An 18,435-nucleotide genomic window follows, 5' to 3' on the forward strand; every position below is an offset into this window, starting at 1 on the left:
TCTTGGCTCGCTGCAATCTCCGCCTCCCCAATTCAAGTGATTCTCCAGCCTCAGCCTGCCGAGTAGCTAGGACTATAGGCGTGTGCCATCACACCTGGCTAATTTTTGTATTTTTAGTAGAGATGGGGTTTCACCGTGTTGGCCAGGCTGGTCTCAAACTCCTGACCTCAACGGAAGATCCTCCCTCCTCGGCCTCCCAAAGTGCTAGAATTACAGACATGAGCCACTGCTGAGAATTGGTTTTTACTTAGATTTGATAGGCCTGTTATTTCTAATAAGAAATGGATTTTCAAAAATAAATTACTTTTTCCTTCCCCAGATTTGACAAAACATTTATCAGGGGGCTATTCCTGTATCAGTCTTTTTAGAAATGTTTAGATGCTTGGAATAAGAATATGAGGATGATAGTGCGTCTGCTTTCTGTTGCTTGCCTCAATGCTGCATCCAGATCACCTGGGCTACACAATTACAAACAGATTATCTGGCCCAAGGTGAAGAATCAGAAATGGGTAAGACCTTTCCAAATAGAGGTAACAAGAGTTAAGATTTTGGGCTGGGTGCTGTGGCTCACGCCTGTAATCCCAGCTCTTTGGAAGGCTGAGGTGGGCAAATCACAAGCTCAGGAGTTTGAGACTAGCCTGGCCAAAATGGTGAAACCCTGTCTCTACTAAAAGTACAAAAATTAGCTGGGCGTGGTGGCATGCACCTGTAGTCCCAGATACTCAGGAGGCTGAGGCAGGAGAGTTGCTTGAACCTGGGAGGCAGAAGGTTGCAGCAAGGCAAGATGGCGCTACTGCACTCCAGCCTGGGCGAGAGAGTTAAGAGACTCCACCTTGAAAAAGAAAAAAAAAAAAAGAGTTAAGATTTTTTTTGAGACAGAGTCTTGCTCTATCACCCGGGCTGGAGTGCAGTGGCATGATGTCGACTCACTGCAACCTCCGCCTCCCAGGTTCAAGCAATTCTCCTGCCTCAGCTTCCCAAGTAGCTGGGATTACAGGCATGTGCCACCACACCCGGCTAATTTTTGCATTTTTAATAGAGACGGGGTTTCGCCATGTTGGCCATGCTGATCTCGAACTCCTGACTTCCAGTGATCCACCCGCCTTGGTCTCCCAAAGTGCTGGGATTACAGGCATGAGCCACCGCACCTGGCCCAAAGAGATTTCTTGAAAACCTCTCAGGCGGGTTTGAAAAGTTGGAATTTCCTGGATGTTTTATTGATAGTAAATTTGAACATTCTCGTGGTAGTGGGGATTATGTACAAATAATTTGAACCTGATTGATTGTTTTTCCATGTTTTATTTTTATTTTAAGCATTATTTAGTTTTTCTGTACTACCTGACTGCACTTTTTGGAAAATTTGAGTAAGTCAGTAACATAGGATTAAGTTTGTTTGATTAAATCTTTTCTTGAAAGAAATAAGTCTTAGAACTCTTAGACCCTAGGCAACTATTTGGATATTATGGTGTGGGTTGCTTCCAGATATGAGCCTGACAGTTCTAGGTCAGTGCAATGTATGTGAATTAAAGCCTGCTAAAAGTACTCTCACTGTAACTCTCCACAGCCGTCTATTTAAGATTTCTCGTAAGTTGACATAATTGTTCTTATGAGCAGCTATTTTTTTGGTGAAGGTTTTTTGGCTTCTGATTATAGAATGATTAGCCATTAGCAGCTTTTTAAAAAGAATTTCTCATATCTTGCTTTATTTGAAGTATTTCAGGCCAGGTTCCATGGCTCACGCCCGTAATCCTAGCACTTTGGGAGGCTCAGGCGGGCATAACATTTGGGGTCAGGAGTTAAAGACCAGCCTGGCCAACATGCTGAAACCCCGTCTCTACTAAAAATACAAAAATTAGCCGGGCGTGGTGGTGCACACCTGTAATCCCAGCTACTCAGGAGGCTGAGGCAGGAGAATCACTTGGACCTCGGATGCAGAGGTTGCAGTGAGCCAAGTTTGCGCCACTGCACTCCAGCCTGGATAAGAGTGAGGCACAGTCTCAAAAAAAAAAAAAAAAAAAAGATTTGATTTGAGCCTGACAATTCTAGGTCAGAACATTTTTGTTAAAAACAGGAATTCCAGTACATAGTCAAATCATGACTGATTTTTTCCCCCTAATATTATTGGAAAGTGAGCATTCCATACAACTTGATAATTTTAGCCTTTTTCGTAAAATTTACTTTGATGTTGCCATTGTTTAATTAGCCATTTTTTTGTTCAGTACTCTGATGTTTTTTCTGTGATCACTGAGGCACTTGTCAGGCTGTTTGCCACAGCCTTAAAAGGTATCCGTACTTTTGCTTCCTTTTTATTTGTTCAACCTTGGAAATTTATAGTTTTTCCAGTAAATACTGCCTGTGTAGAAATTAATTTTAAAACTTTCAAATTTTCCCTCAGTTTGTTTCAAGTTATTTTGACTATTTTTAGTAAACTGGTGGTACAGAAGTTAATCTGGTGACTAAACTGTGTCACAGGTGATAATTTAACCATGAAGTCTGTCAGATTTCCTTCCTAAGTCATAAACTAGCTACTAAAATAACTGTGTTACAAGGAGTTTACAGTCCTGTCTCCTATCCTTGGGGTGGAGATTGGTTCCAGGACCCGGCCATGGATATCAAACTCTGGGGATGCTTTAGTAAGTCCCTTAATATAAAGTGGTGTAGTAACCTACACACATCCTCCCTTATACTTCAGATCATCTCTAGATTACTTACAACGCCTAATACAATGTAAGTGCTATGTAAATAGTTGTTATACTGTATTTTTATTTGTGTTTTTATTGTCGTATTGTCTTTTTTTTCCCCAAGTATTTTTGACCTGTGGTTGGTTGCATTCACATATGCGGAACCCAACTGTATTCATTTGGGAGAATGGAGAGCCAACTGTATTCATTTGGCCTTCTTAAGTTCTCATATGCTGTTTAAAGAAAATCATTTCTGGCCGGGCGCAGTGGCTCACGCCTGTAATCCCAGCACTTTGGGAGGCTGAGGTGGGCGGATCACGAGGTCAAGAGATCGAGACCATTCTGGCCAACATGTTGAACCCCGTCTCTACTAAAAGTACAAAAATTAGCTGGGCGTGGTGGCGCACACCTGTACTCCCAGCTACTCAGGAGGCTGAGGCAGGAGAATCGCTTGAACCCGGGAGGCGGAGGTTGCAGTGAGCCGAGATTGCACCGCTGCGCTCCAGCCTGGCAACAGAGCGAGACTCCATCTCCAAAAAAAAAAGAAAAAGAAAAGAAAATCATTTCTATATATGTATCTAAGTGTAAGCCTGTATGGTAAAGTCTTAAACTTTCCTGGATTAATTTAAATTTTTAAGGATTATCAAAAAGTTAGTAGCATTCATGATCATTTAGATGAAAAATTTTAAGCCCAGTCTGGCTTTACTTTGCATGGTTCATGCTGATCTGTTTCCGTTGCCATTGGAGTTATATGCTTTAAGAAATGAAATATAATTTTTGGTTATTTAGGCTGTGTGCGGTGGTTTACAACTGTAATCCTAACACTTTGGGAGGCCAAGGTGGGCTGATCACTTGAGTTCAGGAGTTTGAGACCAGCCTGGGCAACATGGCAAAAACCCCATCTCTACAAAAAAAAAAAAAAAACCCACAGGCAAAAAGCCAAGGGTGGTGGTGCGCACCTGTAGTCCCAGCTATTTGGGAGACTGAGGTGCGAAGATCGCTTCAGCCTGGGAGGTGGGGGTTGCAGTGAGCTGAGATGGAGCCACTGTACTCCAGCCCGGGTGACATAGCTAGACCCTGTATCATTAAAAAAAAAAAAAAAAAAAAAGGTTATTTAAAAGAAAATGTTATCCAAAGTCAGTTTTACTTTTAGTTGCTCTTGCATTTTTGATGCCATTACTATCTCTTTTAGATAGGTAATCCAAAATGGACTATTTTAACAACAATGTCTTTAAGTTACTTACTTGGCTGTGCGGTTTGTATGATTACAGTTCAACTTAGAAAGTGTTCTCCAATAATGAGTTGCTCTTAATTTAATTGAATTGCTAAGGCCTAATATTACTATAAACCAATTTGGTAGTGAGTTTGCATGTTTATGTTATACAGGTTATTATCTAGTAAGTGAACACTTTAATTCATATGGAAATGATTACTGGACTTTGTTTACAGAAAGCCACAAAAAAAACTGATAAGCCCAGACAAGAAGATAAAGATGATCTAGATGTAACAGAGCTCACTAATGAAGATCTTTTGGATCAGCTTGTGAAATACGGAGTGAATCCTGGTCCTATTGTGGGTAAGTTGATAAAATTTCAAATACAGTATCTTTTCTCTGAAGCAGGACCCCCAAATTATTTTCTCCTTTTTGTTTAGCAGTTTAGGTTCCAAGGACTGGTTTGTCATTAATCATTTGTTATCAGCAGAACCTGTGTTTCTTTGACTGTAAATGAGTGAAATAAAATGAGAGGATTGAATTAGATAATCTCCAAAATTACCTCTATTGTTGAGATTGTTTTATATGGTGCTTATATCGTACTTTTTTTTTTTTTGGTTTTGTTTTGTTTTTTGTTTTTTTGAGACGGAGTCTTGCTCTGTCGCCCAGGCTGTAGTGCAGTGACGCGATCTCGGCTCCCTGCAAGCTCTGCCTCCCGGGTTCATGCCATTCTCCTGCCTCAGCCTCCTGAGTAGCTGGGACTACAGGCGCCCGCTGCCACGCCTGGCTAATTTTTTGTATTTTTCAGTAGAGATGGGATTTCACCGTGTTAGCGAGGATGGTCTCGATCTCCTGACCTTGTGATCCGCCTGCCTCGGCCTCCCAAAGTGCTGGGATTACAGGTGTGAGCCACTGTGCCTGGCCACTTATATCGTACTTCTGCTGAGACGTGGGTCTTGTATGACAGTTGAGGAAAATCTGAGGTAACATAGCTGGGCAAATTTGCCCAAATAAATGAGTTAATGGCCGGGCGGAGTAGCTCACACCTGTAATCCCAACACTATGGGAGGCCAAGATGGGAGGATTGCTTGTGCCCAGGAGTTCAAGACCAGCATGAGCAACATAGGGAGATCCCATCTCTGCAGAAAATTTTAAAATTAGCAGGGTGTGGTGTCACAAATCTATTGTCCCAGCTACTTAGGAGGCTGAGGCAGGAGGATTGCTTGAGATGGTGGGGGGAAGTCAAGGTTGCAGTGAGCCGTGATGGCTACTGTATTTCAGCCAGGGGCAGTGGAGCAAGACCCTGTCTCAAAAAAAATAAATAAGGGAAAAAGAAAAAGTGAGTTAGTGACAGACTTCTTCTTAATGAAGTTATTAAATTCCTAGCCTAGTACCCTATTTTTTTTTTTGAGACGGGGTTTCGCTCTTGTTGCCCAGGCTAGAGTACAATGGTGTGATCTTGGCTCACTGCAACCTCTGCCTCCCAGGTTCAAGCAGTTCTCCAGCCTCAGCTTCCCGAATAGCTGGGATTACAGGCACCTGCCACCATGCCTGGCTAATTTTTATATTTTTAGTAGAGATGGGGTTTTGCCATGTTGGCCAGGCTGGTCTGAAACTCCTGACCTCAGGTGATACCACCCACCTCAGGCTCCCAAAGTGCTGGGATTACAGGTGTGAGCCACCGCGCTGAGCCCCTTTTTCATTTATCATTAAAAGTACCCTTTTGAAAGTCCTATCTTGATTGGAATTGAAGAATTATACCCTTAAAAAACAAAAACCTAGGACTAAATACACTGGATTTCCATCGTTGGATTACTTTTAGGTGATGAAGATTTTGCAGTGTTGATTATGCCTTAGTTTTGGAGGGTCTTAGCAATAACCTCAAGATGAGAAAATTCCATTTTAATTTTTTTTTTTTTTTTTTTTTTTGACAAGGTCTTTGCTCTGTTGTCCACGCTGGAGTGCAGTGGCACAGTCATGGCTTACTGCAGCCTCAGCTTAGGCTCAAGCAGTCCCACCTCAGCCTCTCAAGTAGCTGGGAACACAGGCATGTGCCACCATTCCCAGCTAATTTTTGTAGTTTTTGTAGGGATGGGGGCACACTATATTGCCCAGGGTGGTCTTGAACTCCTGGGCTCAAGCAGTCCTCCCACCTAGGCCTCCCTAAGTCCTAGGATTACAGGCATGAGTCACTGCATCTGGTCTTGATCTTCTAAGTTACCTAAAATTGTGGACACTAGAGATTTGGTAGGTTTTGCTATAGGTATAGTTGCAAATAAAGATTTAGAATATTTTGTTTTAATGTATAAGCTGCTTCCAAATAATCATAAGCTTATTCATATACAAGTACCAACAGATACATAACACTTTTAAAAAATGTTTTTGTTTAAAGTTCTAAAAGGCCTGGGCATGGTAGTTCATGCCTGTAATCCCAACACTTTGGGAGGCCAAGGTGGTGGAATTGCTTGAGTTCAGGAGTTGAAGAGCAGCCTGGACAACATAGTGAAACCTTGTCTCTATTTAAAAAAAAAAAAGTAGCCAGGCATGTAGTGCACACTTGTAGTCCCAGCTACTCAGGAGGCAAAGGTGGGAGGATTGCATAAGCCCACAAGTTCAGGGTTGCAGTGAGCTATGATCGCACCACTGCACTGCAGCCTGGGCAACAGAGCAAGACCTTGTCTCAAAAAAAAAAGAAATTCCAAAAGGGAGACACTGAAAAATGTGTGTTATAATATCAGCATACATTAAATTATATGTTGATGTATGACCTGTTCATCTTAAGGCTATTTATATAACATTTCTGGACACATGTTGCTTCTAAAAAATATCCATTATCATTTTGCTCATCTTACCGGAGTTAAGGAAAGATAATACAGTTAATGTAAAACAAAATCTATTTTGGTTTTAAACTGTCACTGATGTTCAAATGTATTAAGAATTTGTAATCAATTTTGCTTTGTGATATGTGTTTTCCATAAAAGGTCATTTTAACTGCAAAGTTGTTATATTTAAATCTGATTTAATAGAACTTTTCTTTTCCCCATAACTGAATACAGGCATATTAATGTCTTAGAGTTGTGGAAGTTTAATCATAGTTATTTTTCATAGAGGTACAATCCGCTTACATGTGATTTTTCTACCTTGGCAAGTACTATTACGTAGTAGTAGAGAAAATAAATGCAAGACTTCAGTCAAAGATAGTCATACATGGCTTTTCAGTAGATGGTCTATAGAAAGGCCTGTATTAATCTACTATGTATTTCATGCTATTAAAAGAAATGTCATTTCCCAAAAAACCACCTGTTGTAAAAAGAGTGCATTATATAGTTGTGTGGAATGCAGTGGTGCGATATCAGCTCACCGCAACCTCCATCTCCTGGGTTCAGTTCTCCTGCCTCAGCTTCCTGAGTGGCTGGGATTACAGGCGCCCACCACCAGGCCCAGCTAATTTTTTGTATTTGTGGTAGAGGCTAGGTTTCACCATGTTGGTCAGGCTTGTCTTGAACTGCTGACCTTAGGTGATCCACCCGCCTTGGCCTCTGGAAGTGCTGGGATTACAGGCATCAGCCACCACGTCCTTTTTTTTTTTTTTTTTTTTTTTTTTTTTTTTTTTTTTTTTTTTTAAAGACAGCATCTTACTTCCTCTCCCAGCTGGACAATGGTGCGATCTCAGCTCACTGCAACCTCTGCCTTCCAATTTCAAGTGATTCTCCTGTCTCAGCCTCCCAAGTAGCTGGGATCACAGGCGTGTGCCACCATGCCCGGCTAATTTTTGTATTTTTAGTAGAGATAGTTTCCCTGTGTTGGCCAGGCTGGTCTCGAACTCCTGACCTCAAGTAATGCACCCGCCTCGGCCTCCCAAAGTGGTGGGTTTACAGTCGTGAGCCACTATGTCTGGCCGCATTATATGGTATTTTTTTTTTTTAAGAACTTGAGTTTAGAAAAATAAAGAGTGAAAATAGCTTAAAATGTTGCTGAAGATAGTGTCTGAGCTGCATCCTAAATGAAACAATACAGGTACTAAAGCAAGTTCTGCCTTAATCCAGGAACAACCAGGAAGCTATATGAGAAAAAGCTTTTGAAACTGAGGGAACAAGGAACAGAATCAAGATCTTCTACTCCTCTGCCAACAATTTCTTCTTCAGCAGAAAATACAAGGCAGAATGGAAGTAATGATTCTGACAGATACAGTGACAATGAAGAAGGTAAAATTTTAAATGATGTTAATCAAATGTACGTAATTTTTTCACACTCAAAATTCAGTGACCATGAAGAAAGTAAAATTTAAAACAATATTGGCAAGATACACAAATTTTATTCGTGTCATTAGAGTAATTCTGTAATTTGATTTAAATACTTTTTATTGAAAATTCTAAGAAGCAACATAGTACAAATTCATAATTTTCCATCACCTGAAATTGCAAGTTAACTTTGTCTTTTTTGCTACAAATCTCATTTTTCTGAGAGAATAAAGTATTAGAAGTAAAGGCAAAGTTCCTCGTACTTACCTGTACCTATCACCTCCACAGAAGTAACTACTATTATTAATTCAATGCCTGTCTTTCAAGTTTTATATTTCACATACACATCTGTCTAATACATGGTATTATTTTATACTTTAAGAATAAAAAATTTATATAAACAGTATGCTAAATCTTATCACTTGCTTTTTCTTACTCCATTATTTTTGAAATCTAATCCTGTTAATTACATACCTGTTTATTCTTCATAATTAATACATAGTGGTAGCATTTAAATATGGCATATTTTCTCTGTTCTCTATTGATAGGCATTTAAATTGTTAGCAGTTTTTGTTAATCTGACCTCAGGGCAACTTTAAAGCAAATATTTTGACTATATTTTTAGTAGACTGTATAGTATCTTAAAATTTGATCATGATGTTTAAATATTTTTTAAGGATAGTATGTGAAATAAATGTCCTTTAAAAATTATAAGTACAACTTGATTTTTGTAAACTTTTAATTAATATGACTTGTGATTATTTATTTTGATCCAGATTGTTTATATCTCAATAAGCTTTGTCTACCAGGGCAAATCTGGCAGATTAGTTCAGAATATGAAATTATAGAGTCTTTTCCTTTGACAGCACTATTTTTAGCAAAGAGGCAAAGAATAAAATCAGCTCAAACACAGGTAATGCTTAAACTTCCTGCCTCTTTTGCCTCTACAGGAAAGAAGAAAGAACACAAGAAAGTGAAGTCCACTAGGGATATTGTTCCTTTTTCTGAACTTGGAACTACTCCCTCTGGTGGTGGATTTTTTCAGGGTATTTCTTTTCCTGAAATCTCCACCCGTCCTCCTTTGGGCAGTACCGAACTACAGGCAGCTAAGAAAGTACATACTTCTAAGGGAGACCTACCTAGGGAGCCTCTTGTTGCCACAAACTTGCCTGGCAGGGGACAGTTGCAGAAGTTAGCCTCTGAAAGGAATTTGTTTATTTCATGCAAGTCTAGCCATGATAGGTGTTTAGAGAAAAGTTCTTCGTCATCTTCTCAGCCTGAACACAGTGCCATGTTGGTCTCTACTGCAGCTTCTCCTTCACTGATTAAAGAAACCACCACTGGTTACTATAAAGACATAGTAGAAAATATTTGCGGTAGAGAGAAAAGTGGAATTCAACCATTATGTCCTGAGAGGTCCCATATTTCAGATCAATCGCCTCTCTCCAGTAAAAGGAAAGCACTAGAAGAGTCTGAGAGCTCACAACTAATTTCTCCGCCACTTGCCCAGGCAATCAGAGACTATGTCAATTCTCTGTTGGTCCAGGGTGGGGTAGGTAGTTTGCCTGGAACTTCTAACTCTATGCCCCCACTGGATGTAGAAAACATACAGAAGAGAATTGATCAGTCTAAGTTTCAAGAAACTGAATTCCTGTCTTCTCCACGAAAAGTCCCTAGACTGAGTGAGAAGTCAGTGGAGGAAAGGGATTCAGGTTCCTTTTTGGCATTTCAGAACATACCTGGATCCGAACTGATGTCTTCTTTTGCCAAAACTGTTGTCTCTCATTCTCTCACTACCTTAGGTCTAGAAGTGGCTAAGCAATCACAGCATGATAAAATAGATGCCTCAGAACTATCTTTTCCCTTCCATGAATCTATTTTAAAAGTAATTGAAGAAGAATGGCAGCAAGTTGACAGGCAGCTGCCTTCACTGGCATGCAAATATCCAGTTTCTTCCAGGGAGGCAACACAGATATTATCAGTTCCAAAAGTAGATGATGAAATCCTAGGGTTTATTTCTGAAGCCACTCCACTAGGAGGTATTCAAGCAGCCTCCACTGAGTCTTGCAATCAACAGTTGGACTTAGCACTCTGTAGAGCATATGAAGCTGCAGCATCAGCATTGCAGATTGCAACCCACACTGCCTTTGTAGCTAAGGCTATGCAGGCAGACATTAGTCAAGCTGCACAGATTCTTAGCTCAGATCCTAGTCGTACCCACCAAGCGCTTGGGATTCTGAGCAAAACATATGATGCAGCCTCATATATTTGTGAAGCTGCATTTGATGAAGTGAAGATGGCTGCCCATACCATGGGAAATTCCACTGTAGGTCGTCGATACCTCTGGCTGAAGGATTGCAAAATTAATTTAGCTTCTAAGAATAAGCTGGCTTCCACTCCCTTTAAAGGTGGAACATTATTTGGAGGAGAAGTATGCAAAGTAATTAAAAAGCGTGGAAATAAACACTAGTAAAATTAAGAACAAAAAGACATCTATCTTATCTTTCAGGTACTTTATGCCAACATTTTCTTTTCTGTTAAGGTTGTTTTAGTTTCCAGATAGGGCTAATTACAAAATGTTAAGCTTCTACCCATCAAATTACAGTATAAAAGTAATTGCCTGTGTAGAACTACTTGTCTTTTTTAAAGATTTGCGTAGATAGGAAGCCTGGTACAAACAATTTAACGCATTCTAGATCACAAATTAGTCTCTAAGTTGTTTTCTGTTTCCTGCTTTACTTACGTTTTTACAATTCTCCAAAACTAAGAAAATTCTAATTAGGATATAAGGAGTATTTACTGTTCAGTAGAATAATATGCATCCTCCTTTATACCTAGGACGGAATTAAACATTTGTTACACATTCAGAACAGTGATGTTGTTCTTTTTGATACTTTTATCTCAGTATCTTTTCACATTCCATAACTTGTCCATATTTTTGCTCATATTTTCTTACTTTTCTTTGTTATTTATTCATGTCTGCAACATCAACCATAGTAGTCTAGATCAATGCAACTCAAAGCACCAGTCTACAAACTGTTACTTATCCACAGGCAAGATAAGCATGCACAAGAATTTAAATCTAGAGATACTTTTTAGGTCAATGACAGGATTTGATTTTTTAGCAAAATTTTATTAATAGCTAAAGCAATGTATTGATTTACACTCTGATGCAAGTAATTTATCTCTTCATTGACTGGTAGCAACCAATTCATGGACCAGTACCATGGACCACACTTTGAGAAACACTTCTTTGGATAATAATAGATATCCTGGGATAGTGCATGTTCACCATCTATTTTGTCAGATAATGGGGCCTTTTAAAAAATAATACTTTGCTTTCATGATATATTGTATTTTGTGGAAAGTTAAGTTTAGCAATATAGACTCTAAAAGCAAATTAATTTTTTTTAAAGCCATAAGAAATTATACTATATCCCAGTATCTGTATGTCTGTATAAAGCAGTGTATTATCATGTTTTCATTTCTGTGATTGTAAGTTAAGAGTCTTAACTGCAGAGGTATTGTGGAAAGTAGTAGCCTTAAGCATAATAAAATATGGTCTCTTGGGTACTCCCTCTGGCCATTACCACATTCTTACATTATATGTGTCCATCTTTGCAGCTTTCTGAGAGTAATTTTATTTGTTGTCTTCTGAAATGTACATGTATACATGTACCTACTGAGTGCTATGTGATTTTTAAAAATGTATTACTGTAGAATGCTTCTGCAAATTCAATAAAGTTGTTAAATTTGAACAGTGTTGTGTGGTCTCCAGAAACATGTTGTTCTGTGTGCTTTATTCTTGGAGTTGCAACAAGTTAAACATTTGTATATGAACACCCCTTTTCCATTTCATCATTGAAACTCACTTTGACATTTCAGTGGTATAATTGAAAATATTCTGATTATTGTATGGTTTTTCTTCTGTTTGAGGACCATGTTTTTATTGACTGTTGGAATCTAAATTTATAAGAGGAATTAATCTGTAACCAGATACCTTATTCGTTTAACCGATTTCTATTCCACTACTAATGGTTTTTTTTACTTTGTGCTTTCTAGTTCTTAGATTCTGAGTTAACAAAGCATAAAATAGATTTTATATTGCTGGGGGTTGTACCAAACGAAGATACATTGACGGATCCATTGATAGAAGTGTTGGGAGATGGACTTGAAATCTTAGTCCTAAATAAAGACTGAACTGTTTAAACTAACTTGATAAAAACCACAGTTCGTTTTTGGGAAACCTGCAAGTATTAAATAGATTCTGTACTAACTAGTATTAACACTGGAAAGTTAGCAAGACACATATAGATGTCTTGACCACTTTTTCACACAAGTTCAGAGTTCATGTAAAACTTTAGAATTGACTTCCTTTCTGTCTCTTCAGTAAGAAAGTAATCTAACTTAAGCTTTTGGTAGTAGAAGTTTTAGAAATAACAACTGACTAATTTTGCTATACCATGATAAATGTCTACAAAAAGGGATTTTTTTTTTTTTGAAATGAAATTTCGCTCTTGCCCCCAAAGCTGGAGTGCAATGGTGTGATCTCAGCTCGCTGCAACCTCCGCCTCCCAGGTTCAAGCAATTCTCCTGCCTTAGCCTCCTGAGTAGCTGGGATTACAGGTGTCTGCCACCAACCCTGGCTAATGTTTGTATTTTTAGTAGAGACGGGGTTTCACCATGTTGGCCAGGATGGTCTTAAGCTGACCTCAGGTGATCTGCCCACCTCGGCCTTCCAAAGTGCTGGGATTACAAGCGTGAGCCACCATGCCCTGCCAGGGATGTTAACTAAAATCAGTCTTTTCAAAACCTAGATCTTCAAATGATGATGAATTTAAGACTAGGAGACTGGAATATTGAAGCCTATTAAAAAATACATATCCTTGCGTTGTTAGGTTAATAACTATCATGGTGACAAGTACATAAGTATTGGCTTCTTTTCAAAGAAATGTTATTTTTATTATAAGGACTGGGACGAGAAGTGACCTGTGATTGGTCGTATTTTTCTGTGAACAAGATTCCTTCTTTACCTGAGTTGTACCTAGGTTTTTTATAACTACATCAAAAAAGCTTTTATATTGTACTTGTTATTTATTGTTATAGAAGCTTGGTACTATATGGATTTTTTTCATTTTTAAACTTTCCCTTCTATGTTCCAAATTTTAATTTAGTAAGTCAACCTTTGCTGTACAGTAGTAGTATACTGTATGGACAAAACAGTGGTAACAATTGTGTATTTTAAATGGCCTTTTTCCACATCTAAATTGTTCTTACTGAAAAGCTTTCGTGGGAGCATTTTGAATTCACTTCATGTTCAAAGCTATGAGTCCCAGATAAAGGAAAGGAGAATAGGTAGGAAGAAGTGGTTGTCAGATGAAAGGGTAAGGGAGATAAGCAAAAATGGGATAAATAATGAAACAGTTTTCAAGACAAATTGCAGTTAAACAATTTTGGACTAGTGAGGTATTACCAGTAGACTTGTTTTTCACCTTTTAATGTGCCTAAAACCAGGGTTCCCGATTAATATTAGGATAACGTCATCGTTAATATTGACTGTTTCAGAGAGTAATGGTTTCTCCAATGTTATTTCCAGACTCTAAAATAGAGCTCAAGCTTGAGAAGAGAGAACCACTAAAGGGCAGAGCAAAGACTCCAGTAACACTCAAGCAAAGAAGAGTTGAGCACAATCAGGTATCTTTAGTTTTATTATCACCGTGTACAGGTATAAATAACCTCCTGACAACACTAATCCATGTTTTAGCCTTTAATGGTTGACACCCAGATTCCAGCACGCTCAATAAACTTAATTCTGTTGTTAAATGATACTAAAAATCTAAACTTTGTGGGTTTTGTCAGTAGTGTAGCCTGTGATTACAGCAAAAGCAAATTTTTAATGTCTCATTTGTGTTTGAGTCTGTGCTAGATGTAGTTCAAAGCCAGTTATACGGTGTTTTGAAAGAAATATTTTAAAAGGTGGAAATATCTAGACACTTTTGATACAATTTCTTTAAAAGGCAATGGAAGGGTTTTATATTTGTGTCTTTGTCTCTAGATTTCTGACTTTGATTTTATGTTTGCCTGTCTTGTCTTCTGCGATTCTTTCCTAAACTCAGAAGCTAGTCTGGTCCTAAGACTACAGTTTTCTTTCCTTATTTCAGATGAAAATTTACCTTTTCTATTGTGGGAGAGGCGTTTCAGTTTTTCAAAAGGGAAATGTAGGAAACTAAGGAGAAAATAAGCATAGGTATAAATGAACAGAGAACAAATTATTGACTAACCTAGTATTGTTTACAGAGAACAAATTATTGACTAACCTAGTATTGTTTACAGAGAACAAATTATTGACTAATGCAGCATTGATTGGCTGATGCTTTATAAGACAGCTATTCCTAGAGTCATTTTCCTTACCCCTGCTATGTCTAGCTGGATGATTTGTCTAGTTGGTTATCTTTTCCATCTCCTATTTGTCACTTTGTTTGTTTGTTTGTTTGTTTGTTTGTTTGTGACGGAGTTTTGCTCTTGTCACCCGGGCTGGAGTGCAGTGGCGTGATCCCATCTCATTGCAACCTCCACCCTGCTGGGCTCAAGCGATTCTCCTGCCTCAGCCTCCCAAGTAGCTGGGATTACAGGCACATGCCACCACGCTCAGCTAATTTTTGTATTTTTAGTAGAGACGGGGTTTCACCATGTTGGCCAGGCTGGTCTCAAACTCCTGACCTCAGGTGATCCACCTGCATTGGCCTCCGAAAGTGCTGGGATTACAGGTGTGAGCCACCGTGCCCAGCCTGTTTGTTGTTTTAAAATCAAATCCTTAGAGGAATTATTCTTGATTCCTTAAGGCAAGTCAGTCTCTCTCTTCATTTGATGTAGTTGATAAGTTGAATTTCAGAACGATTTGTTAGAAATGAGCTTTGTGACAAGAACGTACAGAGCATTGAATGAATGAAGATTTTGTTAACATAGAACCAAATACTGGAATACATGTTTTATTGCCCTTTTATGTAGTAGTCCTAACAAATAGCTTCAGGAGCATGCTGAAGAATAAGGAAATAGGCTGGGCGCGGTGGCTCACGCCTGTAATCCCAGCACTTTGGGAGGCCGAGGCAGGCGGATCACCTGAGGTCCGGAGTTCGAGACGAGCCTGACCAACATGGAGAAACCCCGTCTCTACTAAAAATACAGAATTAGCCGGGCATGGTGGCGCATGCCTGTAATCCCAGCTACTCCGGAGGCTGAGGCAGGAGAATCGCTTGAACCTTGGAGGCGGAGGTTGCTGTGAGCCGAGATCGCGCCATTGCACTCTAGCCTGGGCAACAAGAGCGAAACTCTGTCTCAAAAATAAATAAATAAATAAATAATAAAGATGGTCTAAGGGATAATTGAGTTGGAGGAATCTAAACTGAGGGGCAGAATAAATAGTCAAAGGAGTGTAGGTTTAGATGACAGGCAGAATTAGACAGTGGCTTTATTGCAGAAAATTTAAAACATGTAGAAGAGTGGAGGGAAGAGTTTAATGACCCTCCAGTCATAGATGTGCCACAGTTGTCAGTGTTTTACCAGTTTGGTTTCATCACCCCACACCCTCCAGCTTTTTTAATTACTTTTTTTTTTTTTTTTTTTTTGAGACAGAATCTCACTCTGTCGCCCAGGTTGGAGTGCAGTGGCACAATCTCGGCTCACTTGCAACCTCCGCCTCCTGGGTTCAAGCAGTTCTCCTGCTTCAGCCTCCTGAGTAGCTGGGATTACAGGTTCCCGCCACCATGCCCGGCTAGTTTTTGTATTCTTAGTAGAGACCAGGTTTCACCATGTTGGCCAAGCTGGTCTCGAACTCCTGACCTCAGGTGATCCACCCGCCTTGGCCTCCCAGATTGCTGGGATTACAGGCATGAGCTACCGCACCTGGCAATAAATTGCTTTTGATTTTTTTTATTTTGCTTTTTCCTGGAGTATATTAAAGCAGTCTTTGACATATTGTTTCACACATTAAAAAGTCAGCATTTTAGCATATATCTCTGAAAGATAAGTGCTATTCCAGTGACAATGCCAATATCACACCTAATAAAATTAATAATTTATTTGTATCTAATTCATGTTTAAATTTCTCTAGTTTCAGAAATGTTTCGTTTATGATTATGTTGTTCAAATCAGGATCCAGACAGGATCCACATATCCGGTTTGATTTTTGGTTGTTTTACTCTCTCAAGTCTGTAGCTGTTACCACTGTAACTTTTTCTCTTCCCTCCATTTATTTGGTGAAGAAACCAGGCCATTACAGAATTTCCCAACATTCTGGATTTGTTAGGTTGCTTCTTTATGTCATTTAATTAGCTTCTCTATACGCTGCATTTTCTGTAGAGTGGGTTAGATCTGTAGTGAGGCTATGCAGTAGACCTTTCTGTGATAGAAATTTTTCATACCTGTGCTATCCGTTACAGTAGCCACTAGCTATTGAATACTTGGATGGTGACTAGTGAGGCTGAGAAACTCTGTTTTGCTTTGTTGTTGTTGTTGTTTTTGTTTTTGTTTGTTTGTTTTTTGAGATAGAGTTTCATTCTTTTTGCAAGGTTGGTGTGATCTCAGCTCCCCACAACCTCTGCCTCCCAAGTTCAAGCGATTCTCCTGCCTCAGCCTCCTGAGTAGCTGGGATTACAGGCATGTGCCACCACGCCCGGCTAATTTTGTATTTTTAGTAGAGACAGGGTTTCTCCATGTTGGTCAGGCAGGTCTCGAACTCCCGACCTCAGGTGATCCACCCGCCTCAGCCTCCCAAAGTGCTGGGATTACAGGCGTGAGCCACTGCGCCTGGCGGAAACTATGTTTTAATTTTAATTTAAATTAAATTTAAATGACCATATGTGGCTAGTGGCCTACCATATTGGACGGCACAGATCCAGAGGGTTGGTCAGATCCATGTTCAGTTTCTTTCACAAAAATACTTAAATGATATAGCGGCCTTCCTATGACATCGTTTTAGGAGGTATAGAATGTCTTTCTGGCGATGCTAAAATTAGTAATTGATTTAGATTTTGAAAGATTAATCCATCTGTTATAAAGATCCACATTGTCCTTTCATTTAATGGTTCTAACAGCCATTGTCATATGATTATTGCCTGGGTCTATTATTTTGAGGTTTTTTTATGTATTGAATTTATGATCAGTTACAGTCATCATTCTTTTTTGATGTTCACATTGTGCCATCTGTAGCCATTAGGAATTACTAAGTTGGTTCCTGTATTTTTTAATTCCTTCCCCCATTTATCTTTGATAGTTTCTTGTTTTCTGGAATAGTAAGACGTCCCAGGCTCATGTATACTTCCTGCGTCATACCTGGAATCAGCCATGTTTCTAAGGAACCCTGATCCTTTTAATAGATAATACTATTTGGAAGCAACAATTTGGATGCTGACATGTTCATTCCTACTGGTTGTCATTGTTTCTGGGTCTTTTCAGTAGGTAGTGCTAGGTAAATCATGAATTAATGGTGATATTTCAAATTTATAAATACAGGCTAATTTTGGGTTATGTTATACTTGTATCATTTTTATCTTATGCTGAATATCTTGGTTCTTCAAATGATGTTGTTACTTATGTAAGTATCACAACATATATGTGCTTCTAAATAATACAGTATTACTACTAACAATAAGACTGTTAAATGCAATTTGGGCTTTTGTTTTCCTTGTCTTTAGGACATATCCCACTAGAATGTAATGTCAAAACACTGTGCTTAAAGTCACTTGAAAGAATTTTTTTGTGTCATACAGCCACCAACTTAATAGTTAGGTTTTTTTGTTCTCTAATGCTAGGATTGCTTTTTCTTTTATTATTTTTTAATTGTGTTGAGAGTATAATGTAGTTTTATGTAGGCAAAATAAGGTAGAGTCAGAATTTTGGCTTCTGTCCTTTTCCCTTCCATCTATAGATAAGCATTTTTATTAAGTTTTGATTTATATTTTGTTTCTTTTTAAAAATATAAGTAAATATATAGATTTTTATATGCTCCCCTTTTACATAAAATGCAGCCTGCTTTGTACATTTCCATTTTTAACCTAAACCTAGAGATCACTCCATATCGGAACGTAGCCATCTTTCTCATTGCTTTGTACAACTGCATTTTATGTGTTGCATTTTATGGATGTACTGTAATTTATCTAACCACTCTCCATTTGGTGAATATTTGAGTTGTTTTCAGCTGTATGTTGCAATGAATAATGCCAGGATGAACCATGGAGCAGCATTTTGCATGTGTCATTGCATATTTTTTGCCAGTTTATCTTGGGGAAGCGTACAAGTAAAA

General features: G+C 38.8%; 1 protein-coding gene across 5 annotated transcripts in view; it reads left to right on the top strand.

Annotated features, from left to right (window-relative positions):
• Nucleotides 1–18,435, top strand: part of TMPO (thymopoietin) — a 37,763-nt gene that overhangs the window by 11,157 nt on the left and 8,171 nt on the right. For 4 of the 5 annotated variants that reach the window (XM_008958056.5, XM_034934272.2, XM_034934273.2 and 1 more), the window contains exons 2-4: nucleotides 4,131–4,257; nucleotides 7,941–8,099; nucleotides 13,732–13,829. In XM_008958056.5, coding sequence (XP_008956304.1) covers nucleotides 4,131–4,257; nucleotides 7,941–8,099; nucleotides 13,732–13,829 — 384 coding nt within the window. Of the gene's footprint in view, nucleotides 1–4,130; nucleotides 4,258–7,940; nucleotides 8,100–9,085; nucleotides 11,894–13,731; nucleotides 13,830–18,435 lie in introns of those variants that run through there. The other variant, XM_034934270.2, reaches the window with a different exon arrangement.

Source organism: Pan paniscus, chromosome 10 (genome assembly GCF_029289425.2).
Source record: "Pan paniscus chromosome 10, NHGRI_mPanPan1-v2.0_pri, whole genome shotgun sequence".
NCBI classification, from domain to species: Eukaryota; Metazoa; Chordata; class Mammalia; order Primates; family Hominidae; genus Pan; species Pan paniscus.